Source organism: Myotis yumanensis, unplaced genomic scaffold (assembly GCF_028538775.1).
Source record: "Myotis yumanensis isolate MYYU_CA2020_CCGP unplaced genomic scaffold, mMyoYum1.0.hap1 SCAF_1, whole genome shotgun sequence".
Classification (NCBI taxonomy): Eukaryota; Metazoa; Chordata; class Mammalia; order Chiroptera; family Vespertilionidae; genus Myotis; species Myotis yumanensis.
This window is the reverse complement of record NW_027223752.1, coordinates 71,026,273-71,044,101: the sequence shown is the minus strand read 5'-3', so window position 1 is coordinate 71,044,101 and position 17,829 is coordinate 71,026,273. Positions and strand designations below refer to the sequence as shown.

Here is a 17,829-nt window from a genome sequence, read left to right as displayed (position 1 = left end):
CCCCCTTTTTTTCCTCAGCAGGGAAAGGATTCAGCTGTCGGATGCTCTCCCCCTGAGGGCATGGGGTAGGGGTCACAATACCATCCGTTTCCATCCACACAGAAACCTGAGTCCATTGGCTCCCTAAAACACTTTTCTTACATGTCTCTACATACACAACCTTTGGCCATATCTACATATGTACACATTGACAAGTTCAAAAATACATATTTATGTGACATATATGTGTATATATTTATCTTTATATGTGACAATTCAGTAGAGTTAAAGCAGCAAGATAATTCTGGATGGAAAATCGGCTAACCCTGGCATCTCTGAACCTGTGGACGATTGAGCTCTCTCTCCGCTCTCAGTGCTACACAGGTGGGCAGTCCCCATGCATTCACAGAACTCTGCTCATAATACAGCAGGAATTGTAACCGTCCCCTTTCTGTGTCTAATTAATTTTAAAGTGCTCAGTAAGAATAAAAACCATGCTATGCATTTATTTCTCTTAAAACAAAATTATTGAGACAGCAAGCTAGGGAGCGTGAGGGCTGGCATCTGGACGCATGCTTCTCTGAAGTAAAACATTTCTCTTAAGCCTGCAGTTCTGACCCTGATGTCACAGGTGACATCAGAAAAAAACACACCATGTGGCTTTGGGAGGCTCAGGTGGGGCTGCTCTGATTTCACGCATGTCTGGTGCTGGCAGGGCCCCTGCCCTGCGGCCACGCCGTCATTATTTTGCGTCTCTCTCCTTTACTGCCTAAGTCATGGTGAACGGCCCTGGGCCGAGCCAGCGCCCACATGGCAGGGAGGGTGGAGGCGATCATTAACACCTCCACCCGACACAGGGCCCAAGTGCACGGTCCAGAGGGGCTGATGGGGCACCTGGGAGAGACCCTCAAGGAGCCGCTAGATACGGGCCTGCCCAAATCCTGCCTCGTGATGGGCATTCATGATACAAGCCACACAGCTTTTTGAAGAAAAGGCTTTATATGAAAGGTTCCATCCTGTTTCTGTATAAAGGCTTTTATCCTATAAGAAAAAAAAACCAAAAACAAAAACCTAGACATAATAAAAATTCCTTTAAAAAATTAAAATAAAAATTGTATCTAAGAAAAAAAAAAAAAATTGTATCTAAGGCTAGTAGAACGATCTCTTCTCCCTGACAGCCGGGCAGGCTGGCTTCTCATTCCCGTGTCCGCAGGCCCGGACTCTGTGCTCACTGAGACACAATTTGCTGAATTTAAATCCTGCCGCTGACCAAGGAGCCCTGGGGCATGTAACAAGGCTATGGGACAACTGGGGAGAACCACCTCTTTTCCTCACTGTAGTTTAAGTACGATAAATAGACTTTGCTACAAATTATTGGACAGACCAGTAAGAAAAGCTAATCTTTAAGACTCCAACATGACTTGAAATCTTGCTGGGGCTAATAAAACGAATTATTAATTCCTAATTAATTCCAAGTTCCTAACCAAATACAACTTGGCGGGGAAGGCCCGGGGGTGGGTGCTGGGAGGGCCAGTGAGCGTGATGCTGGGACAGACGCCGTCTGCGGCCAGCTGCCTGTTCTGCTCGGGGCTGCAGAAGGCACGGGGCACAGACACTACCCTGCTTTCAAACCGTGGGCACCAATCGCCTTCTCTTTGGTAGACAGTTTAGAGAGAACAGAAACCCTCTCTGCCCTATCCTCCCCCCCCCCCCCCCCACCTCTAAATATATAAGGAAACAAACAAGATCATCTTTGCTCCCACAGGGCAAACAGGTTTATGATGATGAGTGGTCCAGGGAAGCCCCAGCTCACACCACAATCTCCTGGGGCTCCAGCAAGCCCACCCCCCACACTTACGTCTCTCCAGGATTCTGAGTACTCTTTGGTCAATTTCCATTTCTTTTCCACCATTACAATCTCCTTACCCACCTCCCCCCAGTATTTTAATAAAAACTCAGGGAATTGTAGAGGTGAAAGGACCTCATCTAGTGTCCAATGTCTGCCCTCCCCATTCTACAGATGGGGAAACTGAGGCAGAGAGGGCAGTGCCTTTCTTGGGGTCACTCAGTGAGTCGGTGGCAGCAAGGACCTCAGGCCCCAGTCCCAGGAGCCCCACCCTGCACTGCCTGCCCTGCGGGTGGCCCGCCCCTCAGTCAGCCTTCTGAAAGGACTTCCTGTGAGAGGGAGGCACCAGGTGGGGAGGCAGGCTGTTGGGCAGCTCGTAGCCGTCCAGCTTGATCTTGATGAGGTGCTTGGCCAGCGCGAACTCCTCCTCGTCCAGCATGCCGTCGCAGTCACAGTCGGCCAGCTTCCAGATCTTGCCCAGGACGCTGTTGGGCAGCTTGGAGGTCACCATCTCCTTCTTGGCGTTGACGCCTGATATCTTGCCATTGATGGGCGACAGGGCGTAGAAGAGCTCATCGTAGACGGGCTTGTCTTTGGCCACCACCCACTCCTCCTCGTCGGCGCCCTCCTTGGCGCCCTCCCCGTAGCCCTGGTTGAAGGGGCCCTCGGAGGTGCCATCGAAGGCGCCGCCCTGCACGAGCTGCATGGGCGTGTTCAGCTCCTCCTGGCTGATGAGGTTCATCAGGGACGAGATCTTACTGGTCAGCATGTTGTCCACGGCCTCGATCAGCTTGGGCTTCAGCGAGTGGAATTTGGTGAAGTCGTAGCTCTCAAGCTGTTCCTGCAAAAGGAGAAACCACAGACTTAGTGACATGCCCGATCCTCTGAAAGCAAAGAGGAGAGGGGAGCTGAGGGAGGGGAGTTCTCCCTTAAAGCACACACTCCGTACCCGGGCCTGTTCCAGGGCTCTCTCTGGTGGGGTCCCCACATCCAAACTCACCAGACACAGGACTGGCTTTTAGAACAAGAAATATGATGCATGGGATGCCACGCTTCGCTACAGTAGCTCATCCCTGCTGGCTGCGGTGGTATGACTGACAGCGATCCCTCAGGGCTGACAACCTTCCCTCACCCTGCCTTTTGAGCCCTCAGAGACTCAGCATTTCATCTCTTACCACATACCTCGGTTGACCTTCACAACAATGCTGGGAGCAAGCAAGGACAGCATAATGCCGTGTGTTACAGAGAGCACACGGGGCGTCCTGGCGGAGTCAAGACAAGAGCCCGTGCCTCCTGCTTTGACTAGTGCTCCTTGTGCTGTGACATGACGCCGTGGAGAGGGACTTATTTAGTAAAACAATTAAGGACACTATTTTTGGATTAGCTTTTAAAAATGTAGTTTAGGGTACAAATAAGTAAAAGTTGAAACTGGTAAGAGGGAACAGAGGAGGATGGGAAGGGCGATTATAAATCCAGCCAATATGCTCGTCAAGTCAGGCGGTCTCAGCTCCTCCCAGGAGAACTGGCCGTCAGCAGTCGGAGCGGCAGGAGCACAGGCTCCAGGGACACCATGATAATTACCTGGCGGGACAGGAGCCAACCATGGTGCCCGGATGGCTGTGCAGAAGCATTCCTCCTACCTTGGCTCTCTTTGGTTACTCATCCATCCATCCATCCATGCATCCATCCATGCATCTGTCCATCCATCCATCCATCCATCCATCCATCCATCCATGCATCCATCCATGCATCCGTCCATCCATCCATCCATCCATCCAACATTTATTGGCCATTTGTTATGTGCCAGGCCCTGTTTTAGGGCCTGGGGATATAAATAGGAAAAGCCAGTCCATACCTTCAGGGGCCTGTGTTGTAATAGAGGAAGGACATTTAAGTATCTCTGTTCCTGTCTAATTGCAAAAAGGGTTGACCTAGCTTATAGTGAAAATGTTATCACAAAATAGAAGTCATAAAAAAGGGAAAAGCCAAGTAATTAAGAGAGAGAGGTTGGGAATGAACACATCAGACAACTGAGGAGAGAAAAGCGACTGCCCCTCAGCTGCCCCCCACTGAGTCGGGGCCGGCGGGGGGGTGGGGGGGTCAAGGATCACACCCCCTCATTGTCCAAGGGAGAAGCCACCTGTTCATTACAAGCTTTCTCTTGTCCTGAATGGTGAGGTGGTTACCCAGGGCCTTGTATAAGGGGCCTCAAAGATCCAGTGAAAAATGTCTTCAACAGCAGTTTTGTCAAGTAAATGCAGGAAATTCCAGGGATGGCAGTTTTTATATGGCTTCTCTGTGAAGCAGTTCTGTTGGGACGACTCTAGAGGGCCAGTGCGCCATGTCTGGGAGATGAGGCAGGGAGACTCAAGGAAAGGAGGTTTCACAAACCTTCACACCTGACTGTTCGTGGCAGAAGTAATGCAGTAGGCCATTAGAAAAAATAAAACTTTGAGCTATCACAAATATCATACATTTACTGTAAGTACTAGAGGCCCAGTGCATGAAATTCGTGCATGGGGGTGGGGGGTCCCTCAGCCCGGCCTGCACCCTCTCCAATCCGGGACCCCTTGGGGGATGTCCAACTGCCTCTCACAATCTGGGACCACTGGCTTCTAACCACTCGCCTGCCTGCCTGCCTGATCGCCCCTAACCCCTCTGCCTGCCTGATCACCCCTAACCACCTCTGCCTGCCTGATCACCCCTAACCACCTCTGCCTGCCTGCTTGATCGCTAACTGCTCCCCTACCTGCCTGATCACCCCTAACTGCTCCCCTGCTGGCCTGATCACCCTTAACCACCTCTGCCTCGCCCCGCACCCGGGACCCAGGACTCCCTCCTCTGGCCAGTCGCAGGCACCTGGGACTCAGGCTTCCCTCCCTCTGGCCAGCTGCAGGCACCCAGGACCCGGGCCGGCTTCACCTGGGCTAGCCGCAGCCGCAGGGGACCATGGGTGGGTGGCTTCACCCGGGCCACAGGCGCCCGGGATCGCGGGGCAGGCGGCTTGTCCCTCTCCCGGGCTGCAGCTTGGCTGGTCCCCATTCCTCTCTCATGAGCTCATTTGTGCCTGGCTGGTCCCCATTCCTCTCTCCCCAGTGTTGAGTGTCTGAGCCCTTATGGCAGCATGAGAGTGTGATGACTATTTGCATATTAGCTCTTTATTATATAGGATTATGGGGGGTGGAGGGGACCAGAAAACAAAAATAAAAAATTTAAATCACTTATGATCCCATCACCCAGCAATAAGCTGCTAATATTTTGGGACATGCATTTCCAGCCATTTTTATAAACACACACACACACACTCTAACTAAAATAAGACCACACTGTTAAATAACTTGTATTTTAAAGAAATAATGTATTATATTGTTCCATAATATTAATTTTATACAAACTTTTTTTTGTGTGTAATTTTCCCAAACTATATTTTGCACAGACTGCATTCACTGAAATCCGTTTCTTAGTCTGTGTTCAGCTAGTGTTTTGACAGACATTTCCTTAAATGTCAGAAGCTAAAACAAAAAATAAAAGCAATACTCCAAGACCAACCAACCCACCAACCAACCAACAAAAGAATCTGCCTCCCGCCTACGCAGAATTGCTTTGTCCTGGGCAGTGCTTCCATACTTAGCGAGGCTGGCTGAACCCCGGAATCAGCCTGATGTATAACCTTAACCTTAATAGCTATAGAATACTGAGTTTATAGCTGAGCCCTTGTCATTCACCTTGTCCCATGTAGTTGGATGTTTAGGCGGTTTCCAATGGAGAAGCAAAACTGTGGTCTCTAGGGCAGTGGTTGCCAACCGGTGGTCCGCGGACCACTGGTGGTCCATGAGGTCCGAAAGGTTGGCGACCGCTGCTCTAGGGAATACTGGCAGGGCAGTGGTTCATTTTGAAGCAGAGCCCTTAGCTTTAGACGGTGGAGGGGACAGAACGGAAAGCTAGAGTCTGACATTATCTCTAGAGAGGCACCTCCAACACTCTTAGCAACTCTGCAGCTGTAGGTCTCATTGGGCTGGGCTGACATTATCCTCCCTGACAGTCTGTGGACACCTGTATGGCACCCCAACATCTCAGTCAGCCAAGGGCACTGAGACAAGAAAGCTCAGGAGGAGAGCAGGCAGCCTACACAAAAATCCCAGTGCTGCAGCGGCAAACAAGCCCACATTCCCCGGGTGCACAGATACCTACCCTATTTCCTCATGAATGAGCCTGAGCCCTGAGCACACACAGAGCTCTGTGTCTGGCCAGGCAGACAAAGGAGGGTGGTGTCCGCCCAAACTTTCCACCCTCCTGCAGGGGATGTGCATCCAGACTGCAAACCTCTGGAAAGCTGGCAAGGGGAAATGGCCACATACTGTGGGGGTGGGCAGGAAGCAGCAGCAGCAGCAGCAGCGGGCACACAGGAAACAAACCCCACATGGCCCGCCCCCAGGCCTGACCAGGGAGTGTGGGGTAGAGATTAAACCACTGCCCTCCCTGCCGCTAGGGTGGCTCCAGAACAGAAGTCTTTTCAATGGGATGAATGCACCCCGGGGAATTTAAAGATCAACTCATCAACAATCACACCTGTCAAAGCCACCAAGCCCAGGACAGCCCCTCCCAGACACAATGGTCAGTGCCCAGCCCCGTCTCCATACGCTGTCCCTGGCCCACTCACTCCCAATGTTCACCAAAAGCCGTTTTCGAATCCAGAGATCTGAGCAGATGGGATGGCTCTGCTGCCCTCTGCTGTTGAAATGCTGCCAACTCCTCAGCTGTGGGGCCAAATTCTCCTCGGAGGACCACTGAGGCAGCAGTGAAGGTGGTCTCGCCAGTGTTCTCCTTGTTTGCCAGTATGGACACATCAGTGTGGTAAATCAGGTTCCTTCCCAAAGGGAAGGGTGGGCACAGGCCGCTCACCAGGAGGTCACAGTACCTCCCAGCAGCAGGCAGAAGCCTTCAAAATGCACTTGACTCTTTATGGCTAAGAGTCAACCAGACCAGCTTGGTTTATGAGAGCACTGGGAGAACAGAGACTCAGAGCTGGCATCGGGAGCGCTGAGTGACCCTGAGATGTGCAAAGATCTTAATAAAGTCATTGCCAAGCTTAAGCCCTGTCCTGGATGAGGTTAAGGTGAGGTCGAATGCCTGAGCTGTAGAGGATGTCAGACTCAAGAGACTCAGGGATGACAGAGGCCCTGGCCCACACTGTGAGCCCTGCCCCCACAGGCTTCCTGGGTGACAGAAATCTAGCCTGAAGCACACCTTACAGGCTCCAGGCCTGCCTTGTTTCCTGGGGGTCCCTGAAGGCCTGGGGTGGTGTGATCAGGGCCCAGCTAGCTTCCCAAGGAGGAAGCCTATTCCCGCTTCCAGGGAGTTGCTCTGGGAACTGTGGGTCTGTAAGCCCGGTGAGCATCAGTCAGGGCTGGGCCAGGGTCTGAGAAAGTCACCAGCCTAGGGCTTGCTATGATTTACATGTGAGGAAAACAGAGGCGATGCAGCAACCCTGCCAAGCACAGTGACCAGAGGGACCACACAGGATGTCTACTCACAAATTCCTCGCTGGGCATGTCACAGTGCACAGGCACACTCTGCGCCTATCGATGCCTTAATAAAAGGTTAATTTGTGCCACAAGTGAGCCCCGCCCATTGTTTTGTGCATCTGGGATAACATGCCCTTAAGAATGTCAATAACTGTCTTTTCAGACCCCTCGGAGGAGGCATAACCACCTGCACCAGGAAACGCCTTATTGTTATCTTGTTGCCTCGGACCATCTCTATTTACTGTAAATGTGAAGTGATAAGCATCCTGTACCTCCCACTGTAAAAGAAGTATGTATCTATTTCACTTTTTATCCAGTCCTACAGATTTCCCTGCTTTGCCTTCTGCTGCCTCCCCAACTTACCAGCAATGGATTGTATGTAACCTTCCTTACATTTTCTCCTTTATTTCTAAATGTATAAAAAGAACGGCAAAACTGCCATTTTTGAAGCATTTGCTCAATCCTTTGAGATTTTGCTTCTGGCTGGTCTTCAGTTTTTTTTTTTGCTGAAATAAACACTTACAAAATTTTCTATAGGTTTGGACATAAGCATACACTAACTTAACGATGAACTCACTCAACATATATTCACTGAGCACCTGCTACATGCCAGGTGCTGGGGATATGGTGGTGAACAGGACATGGGTCACTGGCCTCATGGAGTTGCAGGCAATGAACACAACATCACTTGTAACAAGGAGCACATGTCCCCAAAATAAGCTTTGCTGCCAAAAGTTTTACTGCCAACCATAGTCACAGTGGCAGATACCATAATCCATAATGTATACACCACAGGGACAGAGATATTTGCCATTTGTTCATTTTTGTTTGTTGATTTATTCTGGGGCCTAGAAAAGTGCCTGGTCACAGTAGGCTTAATATTCCTTAGGTGAATGAATGAGTGAACACAGGTGAATGGGGCACCTGTCAGGTGGGACTCCTTGATCCCAGTCCTAGGGCACTCAGGTGTCCATTGAAGGTGCTAAGGCACCTGTATGGGGCCTGACCCCCAGGGTCCTCAGAGAAAGTTTGGGCCCTTCCTAAACTGTCCATCTAACTGGGCTGTGTCTTCTCCAGAGACCTGAGGTGAGGGGGCATATGGCTTCCTTGTTTCTTCCCCAGGGACTGCCCTTCTGCCCCAGCTCTGACCCGGCAGGCTCAGGCTAAAGTAGTCCTAGTTTGCTCCCTATGTTAAGGGAGGTCACTGGGGGATAGGTGGGAGGCCTGGGTAGGGGGGCTTGCAGCAGCCCCGGTGGCTCAGTGGTGCCTCAGGTCTGGGGAGCAGCATCTTCTTGTGAGTGGGGCGTTGTGGTAGCCTCACTAGGCTAATGAGCCGCAGAAGCCCCATTGGGCTATAGTGTGCAGTTTTCAGAGCAGTCAAAAGCCAATTTCCCTTCAAAAATTTCTGAAGGACGCCAAGAATCAGTTGTCCTTCAGCTGGTCATGGGGTGCAGCGCATAAACCAAGGGTGTGCAAGTGGAATCTGCTCAGGAAGTTGCTCCAAGAGGCCCCTAAAATTAGCCATCTTGTGACCAGATAAAAAGCAATTCGTCTTCTGAGTACAGGAATAATTATTTCATTTATGGAAGAACGCAGATATTTCTGTATTGATTCTGAAGTCAGCTAAGTCCCATTTGACCAGATTTTGTATTGCAGATACTCTCTTCTGAGCCCTGCCATGGCAACAGTGAGTGTAACCTACCCCTCTTCCCATGTGCACTGTATACTGCGCACTCCCACTCCGTGTTCTTTCTCTGTGCCTTGGGGCACAGCCAGCAGGAAGGTATCCTCTATCTGGCCTATGCAGTATTCTTTGAAAGTTTGAACCGAAATTGGAAAACCAGGGGACTTTATAGATTTCCAGCTTCCAGTGTTCCCCCAGGGCAGCGACCACCTGGCCTGCCTCGCCTGCTCACGTTATTGGCTAGCGGCTGCAGTCATCTCAACGTGTACTGCTCACCTTCCAAAGGACTGTGGCCTCCAGGGTAGCCAGGTCCCTCACTGGACTGGAAGATGGGCAGCCTGGCTCAATGAGGACCATCTTCCTGTCCAGTGCAAGGGCCTGTCTCCCTGGCTTGGAAGGATGTGGTCGGCATTGATATGTTTACCTAAAACCACTGTGCGCGGTGGGCACACTGGTTGGGCCAAGATGGCTGAATGCAGCACCCACTCGGGCTCATCTGGGGCTGCCCACACACAACTCAGGGGGACCCTGAAATCCGGCCAAAGGCTGCCCAACACGCACATTTAACAAAATCCTCAGTGAGCATGTCTCGCTGTGTCCAGAGATGCCCAGCATGTCCACAGAGCCCCATGCCTCTGATGCCTCCTGAGCCTGCAGCAATGACGCTGCCTGAACACGTAATCCCACATCGCAGGGCAGTGCCGGACAGCGCTGGCTGGAGGGGCAGCCTGGGTGACCTCCAAGGTCACTCCCAGCTCTGATTCCCTTACAGTTCTGGGATTCCAAAAAACAGGTGTCATCTCAATGTCAAAACAACAGTGAACAGAGCCTGAGAGGGTGGCTCAGATAATTTTTTCATGTGAACTTAACTTCCTGGACTGTGTCCCCTTTTGTTTAAATGTTTCAGGAGGCAGGCAACTCCTGCCTTATTCACAGCAGCCTGTTATCATGGATCACCACAAGGAAGGTGAATTCATTGCATTCTCCTCCATCCTAAACCATGAACCATGTGTACCCTGTGACCAGCCGGACAAGATGGCAGTGCCTCGTCCCCCCGCCCCCCCCCCCCCCCCCCAAGACGCTGTAACGGGCGCCCAGTACCTGCATTGCCTTGACCTCCGGGAAGTCCCCTGCAGAAATCTGGTATTCTCGCTGCAGCTGAATGTAGATTTCTGGCAACCTGTCGATAAGCTCTCTTTTCTTGTTTTCCTTTCCAAAAACACTTGGCATCTCCTTTTTCAGGTGGCTGATGATGTAGGCGTGTACCTGAAAGGGTACATGTCAGTGAGGATGTGCCATTCAGAAGTGCACCAGGACAAACAAGAGGGCATCTTATATGCATCACAACACACAGCAGGCACCCACGCAGAGCCATGGTCCTCGGGACCAGAGGAGGGCAAAGACGGGGAGATTATAGCCTGGTTCTGGATGTGTAGAATGTGAGGTATATGAGGTATATAGGGGAGCTGTCTCAGGGTGAGTGGAAGGGAGAGCGACCTGGACAATGGGTTTTAGAGCGGGACTTGAGGTGGTAGCAGAGCCACGGGAGTGGATGAGACCACTCGGGGAAAGTGAGCAGAGAAAACCCCACTGTTAAGGGTCAGGAGAGGAAAGAGGTGAAAAAAGATCTTGGGATGTGGAATGTGGCAGATACAGACTGTGGGAGGACAGATTCAGGGAAGAGGTGACATCTGAGTTGGGCCTTGATAAACAGGTAGGGTGTGTGGGCGAGGGGAGGGATGTGGCAGTCTGGGGGAGGAAAGAGCATGGATGGAGGTGTGGAGGCAACATGCTGGGCCATACTTGGGGCAGTGCCGAGTATGAAGATGCAGCGCAGGCTTAGAGGTGGGGAAGGTGGGCTGCATTTAGACTCTGCCTAGGGAACTCGGAGCTGATGGAGGATTTAGAAGGACTGCTGTCCTAGTACTGTGCTAATGATGGCTCTGGGAGAGCAGGGAGACAGGAATAATGCCGAGAGCTCCCTGCTTTCCAGGGCTGATGATGCCTGGCTGCGTATGGGTGGGGGCGAGGTGGGCTTGCACAGATTTCTCTTGGAACCCTGTCCTAAATAGCATCCCTGAGGAAGGGCAACTGACATGGGGAAATTCTATAGCCATAGTTCAGTTGTGCCTCTGATTGGCTGTTCCATGGGGAGTGAGTGGGATGGGTGGGGCCTGGGTGAGAAAGATCTTAGTTCTGGTGATTAACCAGAAGACCTAAAGAGAGTTTCAGATACTAAGGCTTCCGGTCAAGATGGAGGCATAGGTAAATGTAGCACTCTCATCCTCCCACAGCTATATCAAAATTACAACTAAACAAAAGAACATCCATCATTCAGAACTGCCTGAAATCTGGCTGAATGGAAGTCCTACAACTAGAGAATTAAAGAAGAAGCCGCCCTGGCCAATTTGGCTCAGTGGATAAAGTGTCGGCCTGTGGATTGAAAGGTCCCAGGTTCGATACCGGTCAAGGGCATGTACCTTGGTTGCAGGCACATCCCCAGTAGGAGGTGTGCAGGAGGCAGCTGGTCGATGTTTCTCTCTCATTGATGTTTCTAACTCTCTATCCCTCTCCCTTCCTCTCTGTAAAAAAATCAATAAAATATATTTTTAAAAAAGAAGCAGCAGCCATATTGAGACTGATAGGAAGGGTGGAGATGTGGAATGGGCTGATCCAAGACCCATAAGTGGCCTGTTTTTAATCCGGAGAAATATCTTGGCTGTGGAGGTCTACATGAGGAACAAGGGGTCCCAGCTCCACACCAAACACCTCAGCTCAGAGTTCCAGTGCAGGGAAGAGAAGTCCCCATAACTTGAGGCTGTAAAAACTAGTGGGGATTGTGACTGAGTGATATGGAGTATGTGGGAGTCCCAGGCAGTTCCTCTTAAAGGGCCCATGCACAGACTTATTTGGACTAATTCCCTTTGAGCTCCAGTGCAGCTTGAAAGGATCCAGGAGCATACAGGGAGGAACTAAATTGTGTGGCATCAGAGCAAGAACTCAGAGGCAGATTTTCCCAGATAAAAGTGTTTGGACTTCCCTCAAGCCAGAAAGCTGACAAGCAGGTGCCATATCTGAATTTCCATTAACCTGGCTCACACTGTTTGCCTGGCCCTGGTGACTCCCTGACACCCTACTCTACCCAATTTGCAGCCCCACCCAAGTTGTTGGCAGTGGTCTTTCCATATGAATAACCTGTCCTAGCCCAGGCTTCAGACTTTTCTAAAATCTCTGAAACAAGCAGCAGCTGGCCTCGGTGTGCCCCATACCTCTCAATAAGAGGCCCCAGGCCTGGAACTAGCAGAAGCCTGCCTTGGTTCACAACTTGGCCTCTCCTGGACATCTCCAAGCCCAATACAAGTAGCAACCATCTGCAGGTCTCTCTATAGCTTGTGGCCCAAGGCAAGATACAGGCAGTGGCTGACTTTGCACCTTCTGTGAGGCCCCAGAACCAGTGCATCCTGTGGTCAGCTTCAGACAATGCCAGATTACAACCCTACCACATCCATAAGTGACACATTCAAGGGGAAGACTCTGAGAGCACCAAAGCCCCACTGAAGCAAGTCCTGCTCTATGGGGGTGTCTCCTGCACAGCAGCTCTTTTGCTATAGTTGCAGCTGGTCTGCACAGCCGATTGGCCTGGGGGGGGGGGGGGTCAATCCTGCTCAGTATGCCAACAATAAGCAAGGCTCAACTACAACAGGACAGGGCACACAGACCACAGAGGGCTGCACTTAGAATGCCCAGCTCCAGTTACTGGGGAGACTGAGCCACTGGGTCCTACAGGACACCTACTACACAAGGCCACTCTACCAATTCCAGGAGACATAGCAGCTCTAACCAATGCACAGAAACAAACACAGGGAAGCAGCCAAAACGGGGAGACAAAGAAACAGGTTGCAAATGAAAGAACAGAAGAAATCTCCAGAAAAAAAACTAAATAAAATGGAAGCAAGCAAACTACCAGATACAGAACAATGGTTACAAGGATGCTCAAGGAACTTAATGAGATCTTCAAGGTACTTAGTGACAACTTCAAGGAACTTATAGAGAACATCAACGGCATGAAAAAGGACCAGTCAGAAATGAAGGATACATTAACTGAAATGAAGAATAATTTACAGGGAAGCAACAACAGAGTAGAGAATGCCAAGTATCAAATCAGTGATTTGGAATATGAGGAAGCAAAAAACACCAAATCAGCACAGCAAAAAGAAAAAAGAATCCAAGAATATGAAGATAGTGTAAGGAGCCGCTGGGACAATTTCAAGCGTACCAACATTTGTATCACAGGGGTACCAGAAGGAGAAGAGAGGGAGCAAGAAATTGAAAACCTATTTGAAAAAGTAATGACAGAAAGCTTCCCTTACCTGGTGAAAGAAATAGACTTACAAGTCCAGGAAGTGCAGAGTCCCAAACAAGAGGAACCCAAAAGGCCCACACCAAGATACATCATAATTAAAATGCCAAAGGTAAAAAACTAAGAGAGAATCTTAAAAGCATCAAGAGAAAAGCAGTTAGTTACCTACAAGTTGCCCATACAACTGTCAGCTGATTTTTCAACAGAAACTTAGCAGGCCAGAAGGAAGTGTCAAGAAATATTCGAAGTGATGAAAAGCAAGGACCTAAAACCAAGATTACTCTACCCAGCAAAGCTATCATTTAGAATTGAAGGTCATATAAAGAGTTTCACAGACAAGAAAAAGCTAAAGGAGTTCATCACCACCAAACCAGTATTACATGAAATGTTAAAGTGTCTTCTTTAAAAAAAGAAAAAAAAAAAAGAATAATAAAATGGCAATAAATACATATCTATCAACAATTGAATCTAAAACTCAAAATAAACAAAGAATCTAATGAACAAAATCACCTGATCAATAAAATAGAACCAGAGGTATAGAAACATGGAACAGACTGGAGAATTTCAGAGGGAAGGGGAGAGGGGAGGGCAAGAAGAGATTAATCAAAGAACTTATATGCATATATGCATAACCCACGGACACAGACAATAGGGTGGTGAAGGTCTGGGGTGGGGCATATCTGGGTAAAGGGGGGTTATGGGGGGGGGGGGAGGGGACATCTGTAATACCCTCAATAATAAAGGAGAAAAAAATAGTTTCATAGGGCCAGTGCCCAAGAGCACCAGGAAATGAAACTGAAGCTGAGTAAATGGCTGATCTTCACAGAAACGTGTGCCCAGTGAGCAGTGAGATGAGGATTCCCATAACCTTCCTGTGAACAGTGTAGACCCCGAGATCTCCACAGGTCATTTCTGCACAGGACCAGCTGCCTGGGCCCAGGCTGGACAGCAGAAGCTCGGTCCGAGAGAGGGACCCCCAATACACGAGGGGGAGCCCAGAAACCCTGACCACATGGGGGTTGCAGACATGACTAGTACCTGGGAGGTGAATCCTGCTTGGCTGGGGCACCACCTTCCTTAACGTTTGCACTTTTCCACTGAGTTCCAACTTCAGGACATTAAGAAATGTTCTTTAGAAAAGTTCTCTTTGTGTATCTAGAATTCTACAGAGTAATTTAGAAGTCAAGAAAATAACTAAAATAAGAAAGGATGAAAAACAGAGTGGTGATTACAAAACAAAAAATGACTATGTAGCTATGGAAAATCCTATTAAAGAAAACAGACTTCTTCTGTAATCTTGTGGAAGAATGGAAATTAAATAAAGGAAGTAAGTAGATAAGTCCCATGGTTCAACCGAGGGCCTCTGTGCATGGACACACACTTGGCACAGCCAAAACCACTCAGCTAAGACCCAAACACTAAAATAACTGCACAGTGCAAACACTGGCATGCTCAAACCAGACAATGCCAACTTCTCCATCCCTATGAAGGCCATTTTTACATAAGCACCCATTGTGCTGTCTGGCTACTGCTACAAGTATAGGTTGGGAGAGATGATTCTAAACTTTCTGTCACTAGTAAACTTGTTTATTTAGTTATTTTTCAAATTAACACTACTTACAATATTTACACAATTCTTTGAGATAGAGAAACCCAAAGTTTGGAATCTTTAATTTAGAACAATGGGCTTTAACTGCATTCCTGAGGATATGATGAGTAAGTGGTAAGACTAGTAATTTCCTTGTCTTGGGTAGTGATGCCTGACTCGGTTTGGATGGAGCGGGGGAGGGCCCTGTGTAGCCCTGAAGGACTTGGAGGGCCCCCTAAGACCCTCTCACCATCTACTATTGAGGTACCTCAGAGCTTCCAGGTCCCTGCTCAGGGAAGGCTGACTCCCCACCCAGCCCCTGGCCCTCTAGGGTTGGCACTCTGTTCCTGAGCACTTCCTGGTACCCAGGAGCCTGCTCTACCTGGGCTGAACTGTGGGTGATGTGCACCTACCACCCAATGCCTGGCACCTGCTCCCTGAGCTCAGCCCTCATGCTGTTCAATGGCTGATGACTGAGGCTGCTGAATAATGGGCCACCTTCAGACACCAGGCCTCAGGGCTCTGAGATAACTGGGGCAGTTTTTGTGCCAGTCCTCAACTCCCTCCCCCCCCCCCCCCCCCCACCTGCCTGGTGCTACCTGAGTCATGACCCTCAGGTGGCCGACTCATGCTGCAGGAGACTCTCAGCCTCAACCTCCACTTCTAGGAAGTTCCACTGGCCTGTTTTGTGGAAATTTCCTATTGTGCTGTCTCTGAATGACCACCCCCCTCCTGCCCTTTCCTGGGCATCCTGAGACAATAACCAGGGTCAGATTCCATGAATGGGCCCCACCCCTAAGGAGCTTATCAAGTTATGAGGTAAATTATAATCCTTAGAATCATGGAGTATTAAATCTGGAAGGGACCCCCTATATGGAAGTGAACACCTGGTTCCAGGAAATTCATATGACTTTACTCAAGGTCACCCAGCTAGTTAGGGGATGGAGAGTTGATACCACCATTCAACTGCCTCATTCTTATAGAATTGCTTTCTATGAGTATGAATTAAAAAAGTTACTGAAGCTGTTGAAGATCTGGAATTCAAAATGAATTGGGTCCTATAGAACAACAGTGTGGGAAACTTTGAGGTTTGACTTCTGATTATTCCTAACTCATTTGGAAGGTCATTTACTCTTCCCTTCGACACACAAGAAACAGATATGACACACAACACTATGGACACAATGTGGGTAAAGACTGCAATCTTCTGGCAGGATGGCACCCTGTACATTTCTAAGGCCTCTTGGTAAACAGAGGGCACAGCTGGGATGGCTGAAATCCACAGTCAACATCAACAAAAGCCCTTACGTGTCAAAGGTGTGTCTCCAAAGAAATGGCAGATGGAGGGCCAGACCAGGTGGTGGTCCCCGTGGAAGGAGGTGGAAACAGTCTGACACCTTTTGTTCTTCATAATGAGAGAAAACTCATTAAGAAGAAGATATATGGGAATGAGAAGGGGGCAGAGGGAGGAGAGAGGGAGGTAGGGCAGACCACGCACTGGAAGGCGGGGTCGGGCCCTGCCACCACTGCCGCTCCCTGAGCAGCTCCAGGAGAGATGGCTAATCCCCAGCCTCCGTTTGCTCATTTGCAATTTGGAAATTACAACCCTTACCTCACAAGGGAGGGTTGTTATTAAGACTTGAAGGTACTCTGTCCATTAGAAAGAGGAGTAAAATGTTACTTGTTATTGATTAATGGTCAAAGTCCAACAGCTGGAGGTAGCAATGCCAGAGAAGGCTCGTGGCTATTTAGTTCTTATTGAATAATTAATAAACTCTCCATATTTAAATAGTGATATGGTGAATTTGGGTCCCAAGTGCCTTATTCACAAGTGAAGGACATTGAACCCTGGGGGCTTTTGAACAGTCTTAGCTTGTCCAATTCACCCATTTATTTCATTGTATAAAAGTGGAAAAGCCCAAATGTCACTTTTTCTCTGGGCTAATAACTCAATGAGCAGAAAGATGTCTTCCCTTAAAATGAACATGAATTGATAGTTCACATACAGACTCTGCCGCAACCTCGTTAATTGTGCCCAGTGGCAAGTGTTCATATACACCCAAGACTGAGAAGCATGTACTCAGACTGATACTGGATACATCCACCTGGGCTTGAAGGACAACCCCCAGCAGCGAGACTGGAAGCTTCCCGTGCTCATGGTCAGTAGGAATGGAAGTGCTCATGGAATTTGGATACCGGAAGCAGTTTGAGGAAAGTTAGTCTGGAAAAACGTGATTCTACACTGTGCAACCTCATCTGCAAGCTTTGACACGACCTGGTGGAGACCTGCGCCTTTGTAGGCCCAGCTGGAGCCTTGCAAAGAGCACTTAACATCAGGGGATCAGCACATTTTTAAAGGGGGCTTATGATGATATAAGAAATTCTGTTCACAAATACCCAAAGATGAACCACGGGGTCATCAAGTGTGAGACTGCAAGAGGCAGAGAAAAGCAGCTGACAGGTTCCCATTTGAGCAGGAGGTTGGCTGTTCTGTTGAAATCAAAGCTGGCACTGATGGTCATGTGATTCTGAACAGCTTAAAGGGGACTTGAGGGGACCACCCAGCCACTTGAGGTCAACCTTCAAAGAGACAGGCTTCCCTATACGGGTTCAAGCACTGACATATACCCCCACAGCAGCTTGGGGCTGACGACTGAGCTATTTTTAAAAGCCCCAATGGTGGACCATCATCACCTACTATGGAGTGACTCATACACCTTAACCTGGGTCCCTTTGGTGAAGTTCAAAATGTCTAACTTCTCCACAAAAGGAACTGACAGACGAACCAGAAAGCTGGGCTCTGTACATTACACGTGACCAAGAAGAGAACACGCTTTGAAGATGAAA

The 17,829-nt window shown here is 49.3% G+C and overlaps 1 protein-coding gene across 1 annotated transcript in view; it reads right to left on the bottom strand.

The window, feature by feature from the left end:
• Window positions 1-209: 209 nt before the first annotated feature.
• Window positions 210-17,829, bottom strand: part of EHD4 (EH domain containing 4) — an 81,634-nt gene continuing 64,014 nt past the window's right edge. The window contains exons 5-6 of the mRNA XM_070424678.1: window positions 10,136-10,300; window positions 210-2,666 (exon numbers count right to left, since the gene is read on the bottom strand). Coding sequence (XP_070280779.1) covers window positions 2,130-2,666; window positions 10,136-10,300 — 702 coding nt within the window. The 3' untranslated portion in view covers window positions 210-2,129. The remainder of the gene's footprint in view (window positions 2,667-10,135; window positions 10,301-17,829) is intronic.